Source organism: Saimiri boliviensis, chromosome 18 (genome assembly GCF_048565385.1).
Source record: "Saimiri boliviensis isolate mSaiBol1 chromosome 18, mSaiBol1.pri, whole genome shotgun sequence".
Taxonomy (NCBI): Eukaryota; Metazoa; Chordata; class Mammalia; order Primates; family Cebidae; genus Saimiri; species Saimiri boliviensis.
Genome location: NC_133466.1, coordinates 21725080 through 21742398, shown reverse-complemented (window position 1 = coordinate 21742398; position 17319 = coordinate 21725080). Strand labels below are relative to the sequence as shown.

Below are 17319 nucleotides of genomic sequence, written 5' to 3'. Positions count from 1 at the left end.
TGGATATTTGCATTCAATTCCAAAGCTCACTATAAGCAGTAGAGTGCCAAGAGCTTTGATAATACTGGGACCAAAATTTAAAACAAAACACAAATTTATATTGAATTTCTAGCAGCATATTCATGGATAAACATTTGAATGAATAGATATAATTTTTGATTGATTTGTGAATTTTTTTTGTAAACTAGAATCTCTTTTGGGGCTAAATTATAGAAAAAGTGATAATTAACATATACGTAAGTTTGAAAAAGCAAGAGATTAAAGAGCAATGAAACTGCATGCTTTGTTTGTGTGTGTTATAGAGAACATGTTGGAGATTTATGGTGACACCTCTACCTCTTTCTAAGTTATTGAAAATATGACTAGCTTTGTTTAGATCAGCATCATGAGATGGTACATTGCAGATACTACAACTAGGTAGAATATTTTTTAAATACCCACTCATAAAATTTGCCACAGTTTGCTCATAGTAAAAATAGTTGAACACTTTTCATACCTGCATATCCCAGCACAGTATTAGAAGCTGGATGAATGTTGTTTTTCATCATGTATATATCTTAGCAAAGATACATATAATTTCCCAGATCATTTCTGCTTCATGGGCCTCTAGCACTCCTGTCACCAGACTTACCTTTAAGGAAAATATCCATAGTGTTTCATTAATCATCTGATGATTGATATACATTACTGTAAAGATTCATCACAACCTGACATGCAGTTTTCTTTGATTTTTTTTATATAAAAGGTATCATATAGAAAATATATGTGCCTTGTATTCTTTTAATTTCCTTACAAAATCCATACTGTATCAATGGTGTATGGTTGTAGCATTGTATATTTTATCCAACACTGGGAAGGTGTTTTATTAAGACTCCTGTTTTGCTTAAAAAGTATAACATTGTAACAATATTTCCAACCCTGTTTCTCCTATGCCTTATTTTATCTTAGTAACTTCTGTTAGATCCTCGCTGAAGAGTTTATTATCTATTAATTAAAGACTTGTAACAATTACAAAAAGCTTGACTTGTATATATAGTCTTTGTATAAATCACCTATTCTTCATGGAGTGTTACTTTACACTAAAACACAAAAAGCAAAAGCAAAACCAAACAAAAGCAGCTCAATGGAGTTCATCTATTTGTTATCTAATTTTAGATTTTAGCCACTCATCTCTTAGAAAGAGGTTGTTTCTACGTCTCTATAACAAAAATAAATTGATGAAATTGCAGTTTTCAGATTTTGATTTTTTAGTAGTTTTGGCAAAATATTTCCAGTAAGTATAGACACGTTTATTTAAAGATAATTTTGTTATCAATTATATGTGAGTTAGCAAGACAGTCTGAGGATAATTCAAAGCACACAATATGGGTGTATTTTACCCTTCTTAAACTTCTCACCCAATGTATAGTTATGAGGCATCATGACAAATAAAGTATATGAACCATTCAGTATGTCTCCATATTCAAAATACAATATTTGCTATAATAATATCAGCACATACAGCAATAATTACACACATAGGTTATATAAGAGTTCTTATATGTCTAATGACATAGATATGTTAACATGTATTTAGCATAATGTGATTTTTAAAAAAGAATGTGTGTGTGTAGCCTGTATATATACAAATATAGACACATGTATTTATGTATGTGTGTATGTATTGCCAGATACTTTCAGTTTTGTGGTATCAGTCCAATAAAAGCAACGCTTTAAATAATGGCATGTTCTATACATAAGAAATCTCATATTGGTGGAAAAAATGTGGTCACTAAACGGTACTGACATTATGATACTGGTGCCAATTAAAAATATGTTTTAGAACTTCCATAATAGATGAAGTGGGGCCTAATTTACATGATGAACTTAAAAATCTTCAGCAACAGCAAAACGAAATGTACAATCTGATGGGCAGCACTTTAATCCCTAAGAGAAGAGAAACATATGATGTAAGCTCTATTATTGTTCAAGCCTACTATCTAGCAAGAGATTCTAGGCAGGAACACAGGGATGAATCATTCAATTGTTTTCCCTTTTGAGGAGACAGTGTTCTGAGTTTGGGTGACAATGTGTCCTGGAATTCACACAGTGGGGTAGCAGAAAGGACAGAGTCCTGTAGAGAAGATAATTTCACAGAGAGAAAAATAGCTCTGGAGATCTTCAGTGCTTTCTGTTGGAGATTTCAGCTAATTATTGCTTAGTGCATATATGTGTGGAAACAATGCAAGGCCATAGAAATAACCATTGGAATGCTAGAAGTGTTACTTTGGTAGTGTGGCCAAAATAGCCTTAAACTAAAGGCTGCTCCCAACTCACCTAACAAAGCTTAAAAGCAAACCTCAAAGGAACAAAATTGTTTTCAAGTAACTTGGTGTCTCAAAAAAGAGATTGCACATACTTAAAGGAATAAATAAAAATACAGCACTCAAAATATATAAATTACAATGTCTGATATAAATTTTAAAATCATGGCATATGCAAGGTGAAAAAAAAATAACCCATAATAAGGAAAAACAGGAACAGTATTAATAGAAAAATACCATTGATGACACAGATGATGGTAGTAGACAGTAACACTACTCAGTCCCGTATTTTATGTGCACTGCTTCTGTATTTAGAAGATACAGAAAAGCACAAGCACAACAAGGAGAGGTGTGGATGATATAAAACAGATCTCATAAATATTTCATATATTGAGAAAACAGCATTATCAATATTGAAAAAGATTGGATAGGATTAGTAGCGTAGTGGAGACTGCAGAAAAAGGCTAGCGAAATCAAGACATAGCACCATAATCTATCCTAAGATTAGGTGCTGTGATTTCTTTGGGGAAGTAGACACCCAGAATTGGGATTGCTGTATCGATGGGTATGTTTAGTTCTTTGAAAAACCTTTTTTTTTTTTTTTTTTTTTTTGAGACAGATTTTCACTCTGTTGCCCAGGCTGGAGTGCAATGGCATGTTCTTGGCTCACTGCAACCTCCGCCTCCCAGGTTCAAGCAATTCTCCTGCCTCAGCCTCCTGAGTAGCTGGGATTACAGGCACGTGCCACCACACCTGGCTAATGTTTGTACTTTTAGTAGAGACGGGGTTTCACCATGTTGGTTGGTCAGACTGGTCTTGAACTACTGACCTTGTGATCTGCCCACCTCAGCCTCCCAAATTGCTGGGATGACAAGCATGAGCCACCATGCCGGACGAAAAATATTTGTACTGTTTCCTGCTTTAGGCAGGAAAAAGATGGATATATTCTTTGAGCTGCTCTGTGTCTTTTCCATGCTCTGAATATAGGGTAAACAGAGGCTCAGAATGGGACTTTTATTTATTCTGGTAGATAGAGCAAGAAGCATAGAGAAGTAAGTAATGTTTCCAAAATATTCTGAGTTTCTTCATAGTATATTTTTCCACAATAGAATATTTTATGGAGATTTGCGTAAAAACATACTGAAGGCCAAGGGCAATGACTATAGTTAACATTTGTTTAATAGGTACTATATGTCACGCATTGTTACAAGCATATCATATGATACTGTACCATCTCCTTTGGGTATTTTGCTTCTTGCTTAAAAAAAAAATCTCTCATTTGTCTATAATTTCTTTTTGGTAAAAAATGTGTTTATTATACTTAAGTTCTGGGGTACATGTGCAGATCCTGCAGGTTTGTTACGTAGGTATACACGTGCCATGGTGGTGGTTTGCTGCATCCGTAGCCCCATCATCTACATTAGGTATTTCTCCTAATGCTACCCCTCCCTAATCCCTCCACCCCCTAGATTGCTATACTGCTTAGGCATTGGGAACTAATTACATCACCGAGTATAACAATATTTATCATGTGTCTAGCACTGAACCTTCCTAATCTTTATTTAATTCTCACCAGATGTGGATTAAAGCAACCAACACTAAATATGTGTATTAGTCGACTTGTGCTGTCGTAATTCTTCAAATTAAATGTCATCAACATCTCACTAGCTTTCAATACAAAAATCTGTGATCTCTTTTAAATATGCTATAGCGGCATGCTCTAGAGCTGGGTTCTGATCTGTTCCACATACTCTCTTAATTCAGGAAACAGGTTGCAGGAAAATATCCCATCTGGGATGTGATGGTTGAAAGTTTCCATGATAAAATATGAAATGTAATTTTAAAAGAAGACAAATACTAAAGAATAGTGTAATATAATCCCATGTATATGTCACCCAGCTTCAATAGTTATCAATACTTTGCCCTTTCAAGTCTCATATTTTAAGTATCACACTTTATCTGTTTTCTAGTAGGGAATTTTGACTTTGTGTTTGATACCAAAACATTTTAAATTTTAGATTTTAAAAATAATTGATCCATATGATGTATGACTCCCTCAAAACCTTGAAACAATGCAGTCAATACTTAACTCATGCCTACTTGCATGACTTCAGAGCAGTATGGTTTAATAACATATCAGTGTTCACAGAGCAAATTCAATTATGTGGCATACACTGTTACCATATATCTGACCTTGTTACAATAAATTTTTAAAAGGAAGAGCTTCATAATATAATTTGGCTCATTCTTTCAGATCTCTGTTTGCAGTTCTCATAGTTTTGTGACATGAAAGTAAATTTTACCTCAAGATGTACATTTTGGATCTGACTATTTTCTTGACTTCTTTGTCTCTTGGTGATTTTTTTTTTATTTTTATAGATTTAGGAGGTACAACTAATGTTTTGCTACATCAGTGTATTGCATGATGGTGAAATCTGGACTTTTATATTAACCATCAGCTTGATAATGTACCTTGACATGGAGTCACGTGAAATGTTTTATTGTTTATTATAGCAATTGTCTCTTCCTATAGTAGTTCTTTATCCTAACTGTATTTTGTCTTTTATTAAATATATTATGTATTGGCCATGGAAAAATACTATGAATTATTTGCATGTGGTTCATGGGATCATGAGAAAAGTCTAGCAGCAAAATACATTGTCAATTAAACAGAGTATGGGAAAGTTATTGTTTTACTTTGAGATGGACTATATGTAGAATGCTTTTGGAAATCACAGTGAAATCGATGAGTATATGAAATTTATATTTATTGCTTAGATCTGCATATCAATAGCTTTGTGCCAATTTATTACGTACTTTACAGATAGATGCTAAACCCTTTACAAATATTCAGTCATTTAATCTGCATAGGTATCCTTTGAAATCTGTATTTTTACCATACCCATTATACAGAAGAGCAAACTGAAATACCATTAAGTAAAGTAGTTAATCTCAGGTCTTAGAGATTATATCCTGGCACAGCCAGAATATAAGCCTATCAATTCTGGTTCTGCAGTTTATGGTCCTAACTATTATATCACATTAAAGTAGGTAGGAAGCATGTGCAATAATATAAATACTCAGGTCACATTTTGAATATCAGCATTTTGACAACTGTCAGTTGGACCCAACTACTCTCATGTTTTACACTGAAAAATTAAAAACTCTGAAAGGTTTATTCTACTTAAAGCTTTTTTACCATATTTTAATTATAAATATTCATTTTAAAGTATTAAATATGAAATACAGAATAGACTACATGTATTAAAATGTGGGTACTTATAGTAAAATATAAATGTGTACAGCCATACTATAATTTTATGTAGATGTAACAATCAACTAATATAGATAACATTTTATATTTAAGGGGTCTGTGACAGAATCCTAGAAATATTTCCTTTCTCTTTTCTTTCATCAACACTCTCCCATTTGGTAATTTACTGAAAACACTGTCAATTCCACCTTAACGTATTTCTGGAATCCACTCACTCCTTTCCATTTTCACGAACATTACCTTTCGCAGCATGTCATCAGGGTAATGTATTCCCAGTTGTTCTCCCTCCCGCATCATCTTAGTCTGTTCAGGCTACTATAACAAAATACCATAAAGTGGCTTATAAACCTCAGAAAATTATTTCTCACAGTACTAGAGACTGGAAAGTCCAAAATCAAGGTGATCGCAGGATGGATTTGGTGTGTGCTGAGAGCTCATTTTCTGATCAATGCTATTTTCTTCTTATGTTCTTATATGGTGGAAGGATCTAGCTGGCTTTCCATGGGCTCTTTTATAGGTCACTGATTTTAGTAATGAGGGTTTTTCCCCCATGATCTAATCAATTCCCAAAGAAACAACCTCCAAATGTCGTCACAATGGGGCTTAGTATTTCAACATATGAACTTTGAGAAGATACAGATATTCAGACCATAGCATCCTCTGTTTTTCCCCCACAGCATGAGTGATGTTTTAAAATCACAAGTGCATCCACCTTATTCCTTTGCCCAAAACCTATCCTGTTCTTTTCCAGCTGTTCATAAAACACCCAATAACCTTCTATTGGTATTTACTTTTTAACAGTGTTATTTACATGTAATTAACATAGCAAAAAAAATCACCCATTAAACTGTACAATTAAAAACTTTTATTCCTAGAGTTGTTCTACCATAATATGAATCAATTTTGGATCATTTAATCACCACTTTTTGGTTATTACCCCCCAATCTCCTCACCACCACCTCCCATTCCTTTGTCTGACCTAGACAAATACTACCATACTTTTTGTATCTACAAATTTGCCTATTTTGGAAATTTCAAAGAAATTGTATTATTCAATATTTGTGCTTTGTTACCAGCTTTTTCCTCTTACTGTGACATTTTCATGGTTCATCCATGTTGAAGCATGTGTGAGTACTCTGTTACTTTGTTTTTTTGCTAAATAATATTTCTTTGTATGTATATAACACTATTTTTTTTCAATCTATGCGCCAGTGAGTAGGCATTTTGGTTGATTTCACTTTTTGGCATTATTAATAATGCTGTTACTAGCATTTATAAACAAAGTTTTATGTGGTCATACATCTTCATTTCTCTTTGGAATACTCTCTGTTTAACATTTGGAGGAACTATCAAACATTTTATCCAAAACTCCTGCACCATTTTACATTCCCACTCACAGTGCATGAGGGTTCCAGTTTCTTCACATCCTAGCCAACAATTGTTACTCTCTGCCTTTCTCATCATAGCCCAGTGAATACAAAATGGTACCATGGTTTCTATTTAAATGTCCTTCATGGCTAATGATTTTTAGCATCTTCTCATGATCGTATAGGTCTTTATTTTGCTTTGATACTTTTTATTGTAATCTTCTTGATTTCTCTAGATTTTTCATATCTTATCCCTTCCACCTCATATTTAATTTGATAGCTCCCGTGAGCTACATTAAACTCTCTGAACATATTTTCTCCCTTGAGTTCAAGCCCACGTAGTTCCCATTTCCTTCCTACTTTTCCTACTTAGTTTTTGGTGAGGGCTGATTTTGTAGGGGTACAACCTGTGCAACTGAACAGGTTCCACACTCTGAAGGACACCAAGTTCGGGCTAATATGCTACAGTCAACATATTGTCATTATAATTGTTTTTGAATAGAAACCCCCACGTTTTACTTTGCAGTTGGCCCCTAAAATTACATAGCCAGTGCAGTTCCTGACTTATCATTATGACTTGTCCTTCCGTTTAGACATAAATACCTACAAGAAACTCTTCCTTGCCTTTGTCTACCAAATTAGATTTCCTTCCTGAATGTCATCTATATCAGCATGCATTATACTTTGTCATTCTTTCCTCTGATCCCTATGACCTGAGACACCAAGGGCTTTGCATTTCTTATCCATTTTTCATATGTAAAAGTAAACATGCTAATTTATTCATTCCCATTAAAGAATCAAAAATAAGTGTTTTTGGTCTACTTTTTGAAACCAAATATTGTACATGCCATCAGATGTTTACAACATCTTATTTGGTGTTTGAAATCCTCATTTTAAAAAGAATAAGTTACTTTAAAAATAAAAATTACAGAAACCACTAATAAACACATTTAGTAGGTAAAAATGCCCACTTTTCAATTTGATTGCATTTATTTTTCAATCCCCAGAACCTAGCAAAGTAGTCTATTACATAGATGTGGTATATACATAGTTTAATCCCATAGTTGGTACTCAGGTGGCAAATCACGTATCAAAAATAATCAAACATGAACTCAGGGCAAGACAACCTGGGCATTCAGCTGCTATTGCTCATAAGCTGTGGGATGTCGGCTAGTTATTGAATATTTCTTTGTCTTAATTTCCTCATCTTAAAATGGAAAAGATACTAGCCTCAACCTCATAATGGTATCATGGAGATTAAATAAGCTAGTAAATGTAAAGCTTTTTGAACGTTTTCTAACAAGTATAATTTATCATATATATTGCCTTTTATAATTGTTACATTCAATTCCTATTTGTTGAATAAATTTTTGTTTGTATAACCAAAGAAAAGAAAAAGGCACCAGGACCTAATAAGGAAACTACATAAGTGAAGAACTTTGATTGCATGTATTTATCTTTTTGATATCATTTACACTGCTAGGTGAAAGGGTAATTGTACAAGAGGCTAGCTCACGAAATTGAAATTAGAAGAAGATTAGAAAGCTGGGAGCAAACTCAGAGGAAATATCATTCTTGCTGGTAGTAAATATAATAATCTTACAGGGAGGGAAAAGATGATTTCTGTTTAAATTTATTTGTATGACTGTAGAAACTGGGGGATTTAATATAATATTAAAACCATTTTGAGACATTAGTTTGGATAAATTAATTCTAATAACCTTTGGAGAATGTTGGTATTTCTGTCTACATATTAGGCAGTTATGCATTGTCTTTACCTCCAAGTATCTGAAGTTGAGTTTACTTATTCAGTAGAGAAATAATGCCATCAGGAACGAGGCAAACAGAATATCTAATGCTGGGGTGCATATTATTTTGCATACCTGCATTTATCTTGGATTCTGCTTCTGGTGCCTGTTTACCTGTCCATCATCTCACATGTCCTCACTCTCTTCTGTGCACATTCTTGTTTCTCACTTTTTTCTTATGTCCTCTTAGGGCATCTCCTGGAATTCTCTCCTCAACACTACCCTTCTTTCACTATTTACAGATCACAAACCACACTTTGGTTTGTCAGGAAACATACCGACCCCATCCTCCACTTACTCCTAGAAAGATAGTATAGTCTGTCTACATGATACTTTTCACATTTGTTTGTATTGTACTGTAAAATTAATATCTATCTTGTTTGTTGAACGTTAATGCTACTAAGAGTAGAAACTATTACAGTTTGCTCAACACTGCATCCCAGTTCCTGGCTGCTTATTGTAAAATAAATGCTCACGCACACACAAACAAACACACACACACACATATACACACATGCACTGACACAAAATAATTGTTGAGTGGTTAAGTGACATGATCCATCACTCTCCCAAAAGGTGAAAGGAGTTAATGACTCTAAAAATGTTTCATGACACAGTGGAAAGAAAAGAAGGTTATGGAATATGGACCACCTCAAATGTGCTATGGACTATAACTGGATTCTGCATTTGGCAATTAATGTCTAGTCAGGTGAGGTCACAAAAAGTAACTTATAAACATGACACATTCTATAATTTCAACTGTGAGCATTAGGAGAAATACCTAATGTGGATGATGGGGTGATGGATATAGCAAACCACTGTGGCAGGTGCATACCTACGTAACAAACCTGCATGATCTGCATATGTATCCCAGAACTTAAAGTAATAATAATAAAAAAAATCAAAAAGAAAATTGTCAACAGAAACTTTAACTTGAAAATAAATTCAAGAAGTGTTTATCACATGGCTATTTGATTAAGGGATTTTTGAAAGGACAATAAATAAAAAATCATATTATAAAAATATTGAAATACCATTTAGTAAATAAGCGGTTCTTAAACTGACCTTCTGAAAAGGCAAAGAACATAGCATCAAATTAAATTTCGGAGAGTCCGTTTTTGTAAAAGATGGAATAATAAGGTACAGTCAAACATTTTGCTTTCTAATCATCTTCCTTAATTCAGTGATGGAACTTGGAAATACTAGATAGACAGCTAAAATGCCCATTATCCTGTCTCAGTCAAATATCAGATGTGTTAAATTAATCTTCAGTAGTTGTTGAATCAGAGCCAAGTTACAAGTGAATTTTCTTTCAGATATTTGCAATGTTTTTCTGTAGCACAAAGAGAGACCTGTCCTCTAGAATTTCAGAAACAAAAAAGTGACCTTGGACTTTTAGTGCAAGTATTTGACTCAAATGTACATTGTGCATCATTACAGAGCCAGTGATGAATCTGAGAATGATTTCTAATTTTCCTAGGAATCACACACTTGGCCACAGTATCTGTTTTTCCAGAATTTATGTTAATAATTTCAGGTATATTGATAATAACTTTTAAATACTAACATTTGTACTAAGAGCATGCTGATACTATATACACCAATAGTTTTTCACAAATGAAAACCATATTATGTTTAACAGATAAACAAGAGAACATTTTTATTTTCAAGCAAAGATCATGTAACTTTAAAATTTACTTTTCAATACTGTGAAATAATTACATTTTTCTTATAAAATGAATAATTTGCTTTGTGTTATTAATAATGTATCTTATTGTTACATTCCAATAAAGGTAATTAAGTAAAAGTCTTTAACTCATAGTAAATAATTGCTGAAGAAGTACATTTTCTTTACTCAACTACATATAAATTTCACTGTACATAATTTGCTTTATAAAACTATTAGAATATAATATTTCTGTCCTAGAGGTTTAAGTGACTTTTACATGAAGTACCATAAGTATTTACTCACATTTGTTCAACTATAATATAACACTGTGGGATGAAATCTGAAGTTCCAGTAAGACTTTAGTAAAAGCAACCTATTCCAAGAAAATTATGTAGTTCAAATAAGTCAGTTATTTATTTAGGCAATCAGAGACTATTTTTAATATAATATGAAAATTTGCCCGTAATTCAAAGGATAGAAAGTAGAATGTTGCCATGTGAATACAGAGAGAAAAAAAGGGGAAATGTGTAAGACAAGTCTGTGAAGAGTTATTATGCCAAGCACAGGATATTGTGGACAGTATTAGTAATTCAAAATAACTAGAATTGACAGTATCCAAATTGTAAAGTGTGCTTGGATGGAAAGGACTATGAGAGGTCCTTAAACATCAGGTTGAGTGATTGGGTTTTATTTGGAGGCATTGCAATGCTTTTATCATTACACAGCCAGGATAAATGAAACCTTCATGAAGTTATAGAATGTAAACCCTTATTCTTAGCTATACAAGAAATACTTTCTACATCGGGAATGGTTTCATTTTTCTTTTTGCCAGAGAAACATAGAAAGTAACATAATGTTATATGTTTGGTCACCATTTTGTACACACAATCATAAAAGTCTTTCTTTTTCCTGAATTGATGTAAACAGAGCCCAGATGGCCGTATCGAAGTCAAAGGGCAGCATGGAAGCTCATCACTGCATATTAAAGATGTGAAGTTGTCAGATTCAGGGAGATACGACTGTGAAGCTGCAAGTAGAATTGGAGGGCACCAAAAGAGCATGTACCTTGATATTGAATGTAAGTTACTTTCCTTTTGTACTTTCATGAAAAGAATGTTGTGTACTTTGAAAAAGATTATTTTTATAGAAAAACCAAAATACATATGTAGTTCATGTTTCAGTATTAATGCATAGCTTTAGGAGAAATAAAGTAACCAGTCAGATATTGGAGACATCTAGTGGATACTACAGACATTTCACAGTGCTGTACGTTTAATCATTTTGGTATTGCTTTTCCTGAAAATGGTGACTTTCTTTTTTTGCAACATTTAACTCAAAACACAATATCAACTGAAAATGATTATCAGTAATTGGTCAATATCACTATAGATATTTTATTTATTTATATTTATGACTATGTCTTAGATATGTGGTGTTCACATTTCTTATTCAAATTGTTCTTTAGGTTATTTTACATTTTTATAAACTATAAATAGTATTTTAAATGCAGTGAAATACACTAGCAGCATATCTTATCAAAATAGTGTTTATTGTCTGTCTGGAAGAAGAAAGGACCAAGACAAGGATAGTTTTTTAATAAATTTAAAAATGTACATAAATGTGTGAGATTGTGTGGGTGGCTAATGTAAGTCACGATTTCACAAAAACCCTTTGGTCATTGCATGGAGTTTAAAAATAATTCGGTACACATGCTATTTAAAAAAGAAGAAACTTAACATTGTTCTCAATAAATATTTATGAAGCGCCAATTTTGGAGTCTCTCTGATGCTTGAAAGGGCATAGCTGTTCTTAGTGAAATGTATGAGATATTCTCATTGACAAAATATTTCTATTGGAGCATGTCTAGTACATTAATATTGATAGAATGCAATGGTAGCTGTGATACAAGATGCATTTTCTTATCGAGAATGGCTTTAGAGAGAAAATATTTTCTCAAGAATAGACATAAGTTATCCATATTACTTTACATTTTTATAGACTGTGCTTGTCAAAAAATTCATGGAAAGACCAATCGGAAACTTCTACAAGAGAAAAGGATTATGAAAGGTAGTCAATAATAAAAGGCAATATGATTTGGTCACAAATTACTGACTTCATTTGCTGATGTTAGGCAGCTTCTAAGAAAGCCACTTTTTTTTCCAGCATACTCCTAAAAAACAGATAAACAAAAAGCAATGATATTATCCAGAACACACAAAGGAGGAAGTGATGCCAATAACTTACTTAACCTCTTTCCCCTAATAATTTTTTCTACTTTTTTTCCATTATCACAGTATATTTATTTTTCAGACCAACAGCCTCATTAACAAATTAAAAACATGTAACAGACTTGTAGTACATTTGTTTATGTCTTAATTAAAATCTGTGTATTTAAGCCAAAATTTACTTTATGATTTTTTTCATTTTTCAAAATGTGAATCTAAATAAAGAAAGGAAAAATTAAAAATACCAAGATCTGATTTATATGAGAACTGTCCAACCATTTTGAAAGGACAATTCTTAGATACTCCTGGCCTCTTCCACTGTCCTACAAAAGACTATGTATTATCTTAATGAAACTATATTTAGCACTGTTATTGTTTGTGTTTCATTAATATTTTAAAACATTTGATATATCATAGGATTAGTACTAAATCTCTGTTGCAGGTACTCAGAAAAGAGGAATTTATGAGAAAGGAGCATTGTTGATATTTTCAAAACACAGGAAAGCAGAGTGGCTCGTACATGATATGCTAGTACTAGACTAATAGGACTAACTAATATGCTAATTAATAGTGTGTTATGTGTCCCTGGGTCCTCAATTTCCTTATTTGTAAAATAAGAGGGTTAAAAGAAAGACACTTGGGACCTATTCATACTCAAGCATTTAAATATACTTTTATTCAAGTTCATCCACATTCAACAAAGATGCCCTAGGATTTCTGAATTATTCTCCATGCATGAGATCATGGGCATTTGTATGAAACAAATGAAAACCTAAACTAAGATTATAATTTATATATGTTTATATTGTAAAACCACATTGAAAATAAATAGCTGTTTTTTGTTTTGTGGATAAAAATATTGCCTATGTAACAGTGGCAGTATTTTTATCTTCTATATGTGGCAACATTGGTAATAGAATTTTTTTTTTTTTTTTTTTTTTTTTTTTTTTGAGCCGGAGTCTTGCTCTGTTGCCAGGCTGGAGTGCAGTGGCACATTCTCGGCTCACTGCAACCTCTGCCTCCCAGGTTCAAGCAATTTTCCTGACTCAGCCCCCCGAGTAGCTGGGACTACAGGTGCGCACCACCATGCCCACTTAATTTAAAGTCGGGATTTCAACATGTTGGCCAGAATGATATCAATCTCTTGACCTCATGCTCTGCCTGCCTCGGCCTCCCAAAGTGCTGAGGTTACAGGTGTGAGCCACCGTGCCCGGCTGAAAATAGTTTTAAAAACTATACTAAGTACACCTTAAGTTTCAGGTTTTGTTCTGATAATGGAAACAAGATGAATAAAACATAGCTCCTCCTTTATTAAAAGTCTACCATCAACAGGAGTTTAAATCAAAGGACAGCATGTATTCAGATTTCAAAGTGATAATGAAGAAAATATCAAGATAAGTGTAAACTCTGATATATAATTACATGAGATATTTAATTATTGGTTTTAGCTAGGTAGAAAATAATGGGATAAACAAATATTTGTATATTGCACTCTGAATTATTTGCTCTTGTAATCTTTTAATAACATGAATTAGTAACTTTAATACAAAAAAGTACATTGGATACTTTATTTTTTAAGGACTGATTTCTAACAAAGTACAAGTTGCTTTTGATCATGATGCAGTCCCTTTTTACAGGCTTAAATATTGTTTTTATGTTTCTGTTTAATTATTCTTAGGTAAATGTGTAGACTAAAGCTCACCAGAAAATTATGTAGTTTATCTTATTTAAACAGCGTGAAAGGACTTGTTTTGTAAAAGGATGTTTTGAGAATTCTTCGAGTATCCCCTGGGATTATTATTGCCACTGTGTTGATGAGAGGGTAACTAGGTTCATATACTTCGAACAAAAGTTGTTTTAAAAAAACTACTTTTTGGTTTCACTGAACTCTGATTATTTTTCTGCAAATCTTGTTGAAAATGATTTGAATGGCTCTTAAACACTTGATCTTTTTTCTCTTTTTTTTTTCTAAGTTAAAACATTTAAATTTATTCTACTTGAGTGAGAATAATTAGAAAAATAAATATAATCTCTTTTAAGATATCATTCAAATATATTGAAGTACAATAAAAGTCCATATATAATGTCATATCTGATGAATGTTAACCTGTATGTATACCCCTAAATCTATCATACTCATCAGATAAACATTTAAATCACCCTCAAGAGTTTTCTCAAGTCACTTTAAAATCTATCCTTCATTTTTACATGTATCCCTAGGTATCCATTTAGCTACTTTTGATCATTATAATTTAGTTTACATTTACATGTAAAAATGTACATACGTGGAATCATGCAGTGTTCTTATTTTATCTTTGAAATATATTTATATAATTTAGATATAGTTTACAAAATTATATATATTTAAGGTGTGCAAATGTAATGCTTTAAAAATATATCATTAATATCTTTTTTTGTTTGGCAAATAGTAATTATATACATTTATGGGGTACAATGTGATTTTTGATATATGTATAGTGTTAAATAATTCAGTTAATCTCATTAACGTATCCATTACCTCTCTTATCATTTTTTATGGTGAGACATTTAAAATTTACTCTTAGTTACTTTGAAAAGTACATTATTATTGACTGTAGTTATTCAAATGTGCAATAGATCTCAAAACCTATTTCTCTTGTCTATCCTCCTGTCTACCCTTTGATCAATAACTCCCCATTCCCTTCCTCCCCATGTACCCACTCCATCCTCTGCTAACATCAGTTTACTGTCTATTTTTATGAGTTGAACTTTATATGCTTCCACAGGTAAGAAAGATTATCAGGTAGTTGTCTTTCGGTGTTTGACTTATTTCACCGAACGTGATGTTCTCTAGATTCATCTATGCCATGCAAATGACAAGATATATCATTTTTAAAATTCTGAATAGTATTCCACTATGTATATATACCACATTTCCTTTATCTTTTCATTCACTGATGGACATTTAGGTTGATTTCATATCTAGGTTGTTGTGTATAATGCTGTCATGAACTTAGGACTGCAGCTATCTCTACCAGGTGCAGATTTCTTTTCCTTTGGGTATATACCCAGACAAAGGATTCCTGAATTATATGGTGGTTCTACTTTTCTTTTTGTGAGGAACTTTTATACCACTTTCTATAATGGCCGTGCTAATTTACATTCCCAACAACAGTGTTCCTTTTTATCTGCTTCCTCTTCAACACTTGTTGTTTTTTCATCTCTTTGAATAAAGCCATTCTAATGAAGTAATTTCTCACTGAAGTTTTAATTTGCATTCCCCTAATGATTAGTGATGTAGAGCATTTTTTTTATGTACTTGTTGGCCATTTGTATGTCTTCTTTTGAGAAATATCTATTAACGATAATTTGCCCATTTTAAAATCAGATTGTTTTTTCACTATTGTGTTGTTTGAGTTCTTTGTATATTTTGGATATTAACCCTTTATCAGATGTATGGTTTGCAAATATTTTCTCGAATTATTTGAATCGTCTCTGCTCAGCTTTCATGGCTGGCATACATTGGCATGTGTATCTGTGCAGCAGTAATTTATAGGACTTGTTCCTGTTATTAAATAATGCAGATATAATAGTTTGTTTATCTAGTATCTATTAATAGACAAGTAGGTTTATTTGTACCCATTAAAATGGACATTTTTAGTTATTGACTGTTATGTTTTTAGTTATTGACTATTATGACAAAAAAGTCTGTGAAGATTTTTTGAAGATTGTGTGGATATAGACATACTATTCTCTAGAATACACATTTTTCTTTGATTTCTTAATGTAGATTTTCCAAAAGCAAAGAATTTTAAGTTTACTGTAGTACAGCTTATTAAATGGATCAAATTGGATTTGTATGTTATAGTATAAGCATTTTTTCTAAAAAAAAAAAAAAAATTTCCAAGTTAAAGCCATGACAGTTTATGTCTATGCTTTATTTTTAAAGTTTTGTAGATTGTGGTTTTACCTTAAGGTCTGTGATTCACTTTGAGTTCATTTTTGTGGAGTAGGTGTTCATTATTTTTCCATGTTTATGTCTAGTTCGTCAAGAACTAGTTAATAGAAAGGACATTTCTTTTTCTAGCTAAGTGTTTGATAAAATTGTTGATCTTTTCAGAGTGTTAGCTTTCTGTTTTGTTAATTCATATTTTCTATAATCTATCTTTTTTTCAGTTTGATGATTCTTGTTTTATCTTAATTATTTTCTTTTATGTATTTTAAATTCACCTTTTTGTTACATATTTTTATATGGAATCTTAGTATATGTATTTTAGATAATACTTATTTTCTAATAGAACCATATAACTCCAGATTTTCACTGAGCAGTGATTTAAGTGAACCCTCCCCCCCCCCCAATATTGTAGCATGTTGCATTTTTGTTGTGATTTAGCTACAAATATAATTTTCCTTTTGATTTAATCTTTGGCTCAGAGTTATTTATAAGAATCTGTTTAACTTTCAGATATTTATACTTTTTCTAGATCTTCTGCATTTAACTTTCAGATATTTGTAATTTTTCTAGATATTTTGCTATTTTTGATCTCTAATTTAGTTCAGTTGTGCTCAGAAAACACTGTATTTTAAATTTTTATTTGTATTAAGATTTGATTTATATCCAATCATATGAACTATTTTGATGAATAGACAATTGTACATCAAAAGCATATGTATTCTGTAGTTGGTTGTTGTAT

General features: G+C 32.2%; 1 protein-coding gene across 6 annotated transcripts in view; it reads left to right on the top strand.

The window, feature by feature from the left end:
* The window catches only part of NCAM2 (neural cell adhesion molecule 2), a 504760-nt gene that overhangs the window by 344930 nt on the left and 142511 nt on the right, over positions 1-17319 (top strand). For all 6 annotated transcript variants that reach the window (XM_003934329.4, XM_010344887.3, XM_074389453.1 and 3 more), the window contains one exon: positions 11349-11499. In XM_003934329.4, coding sequence (XP_003934378.2) covers positions 11349-11499 — 151 coding nt within the window. The remainder of the gene's footprint in view (positions 1-11348; positions 11500-17319) is intronic.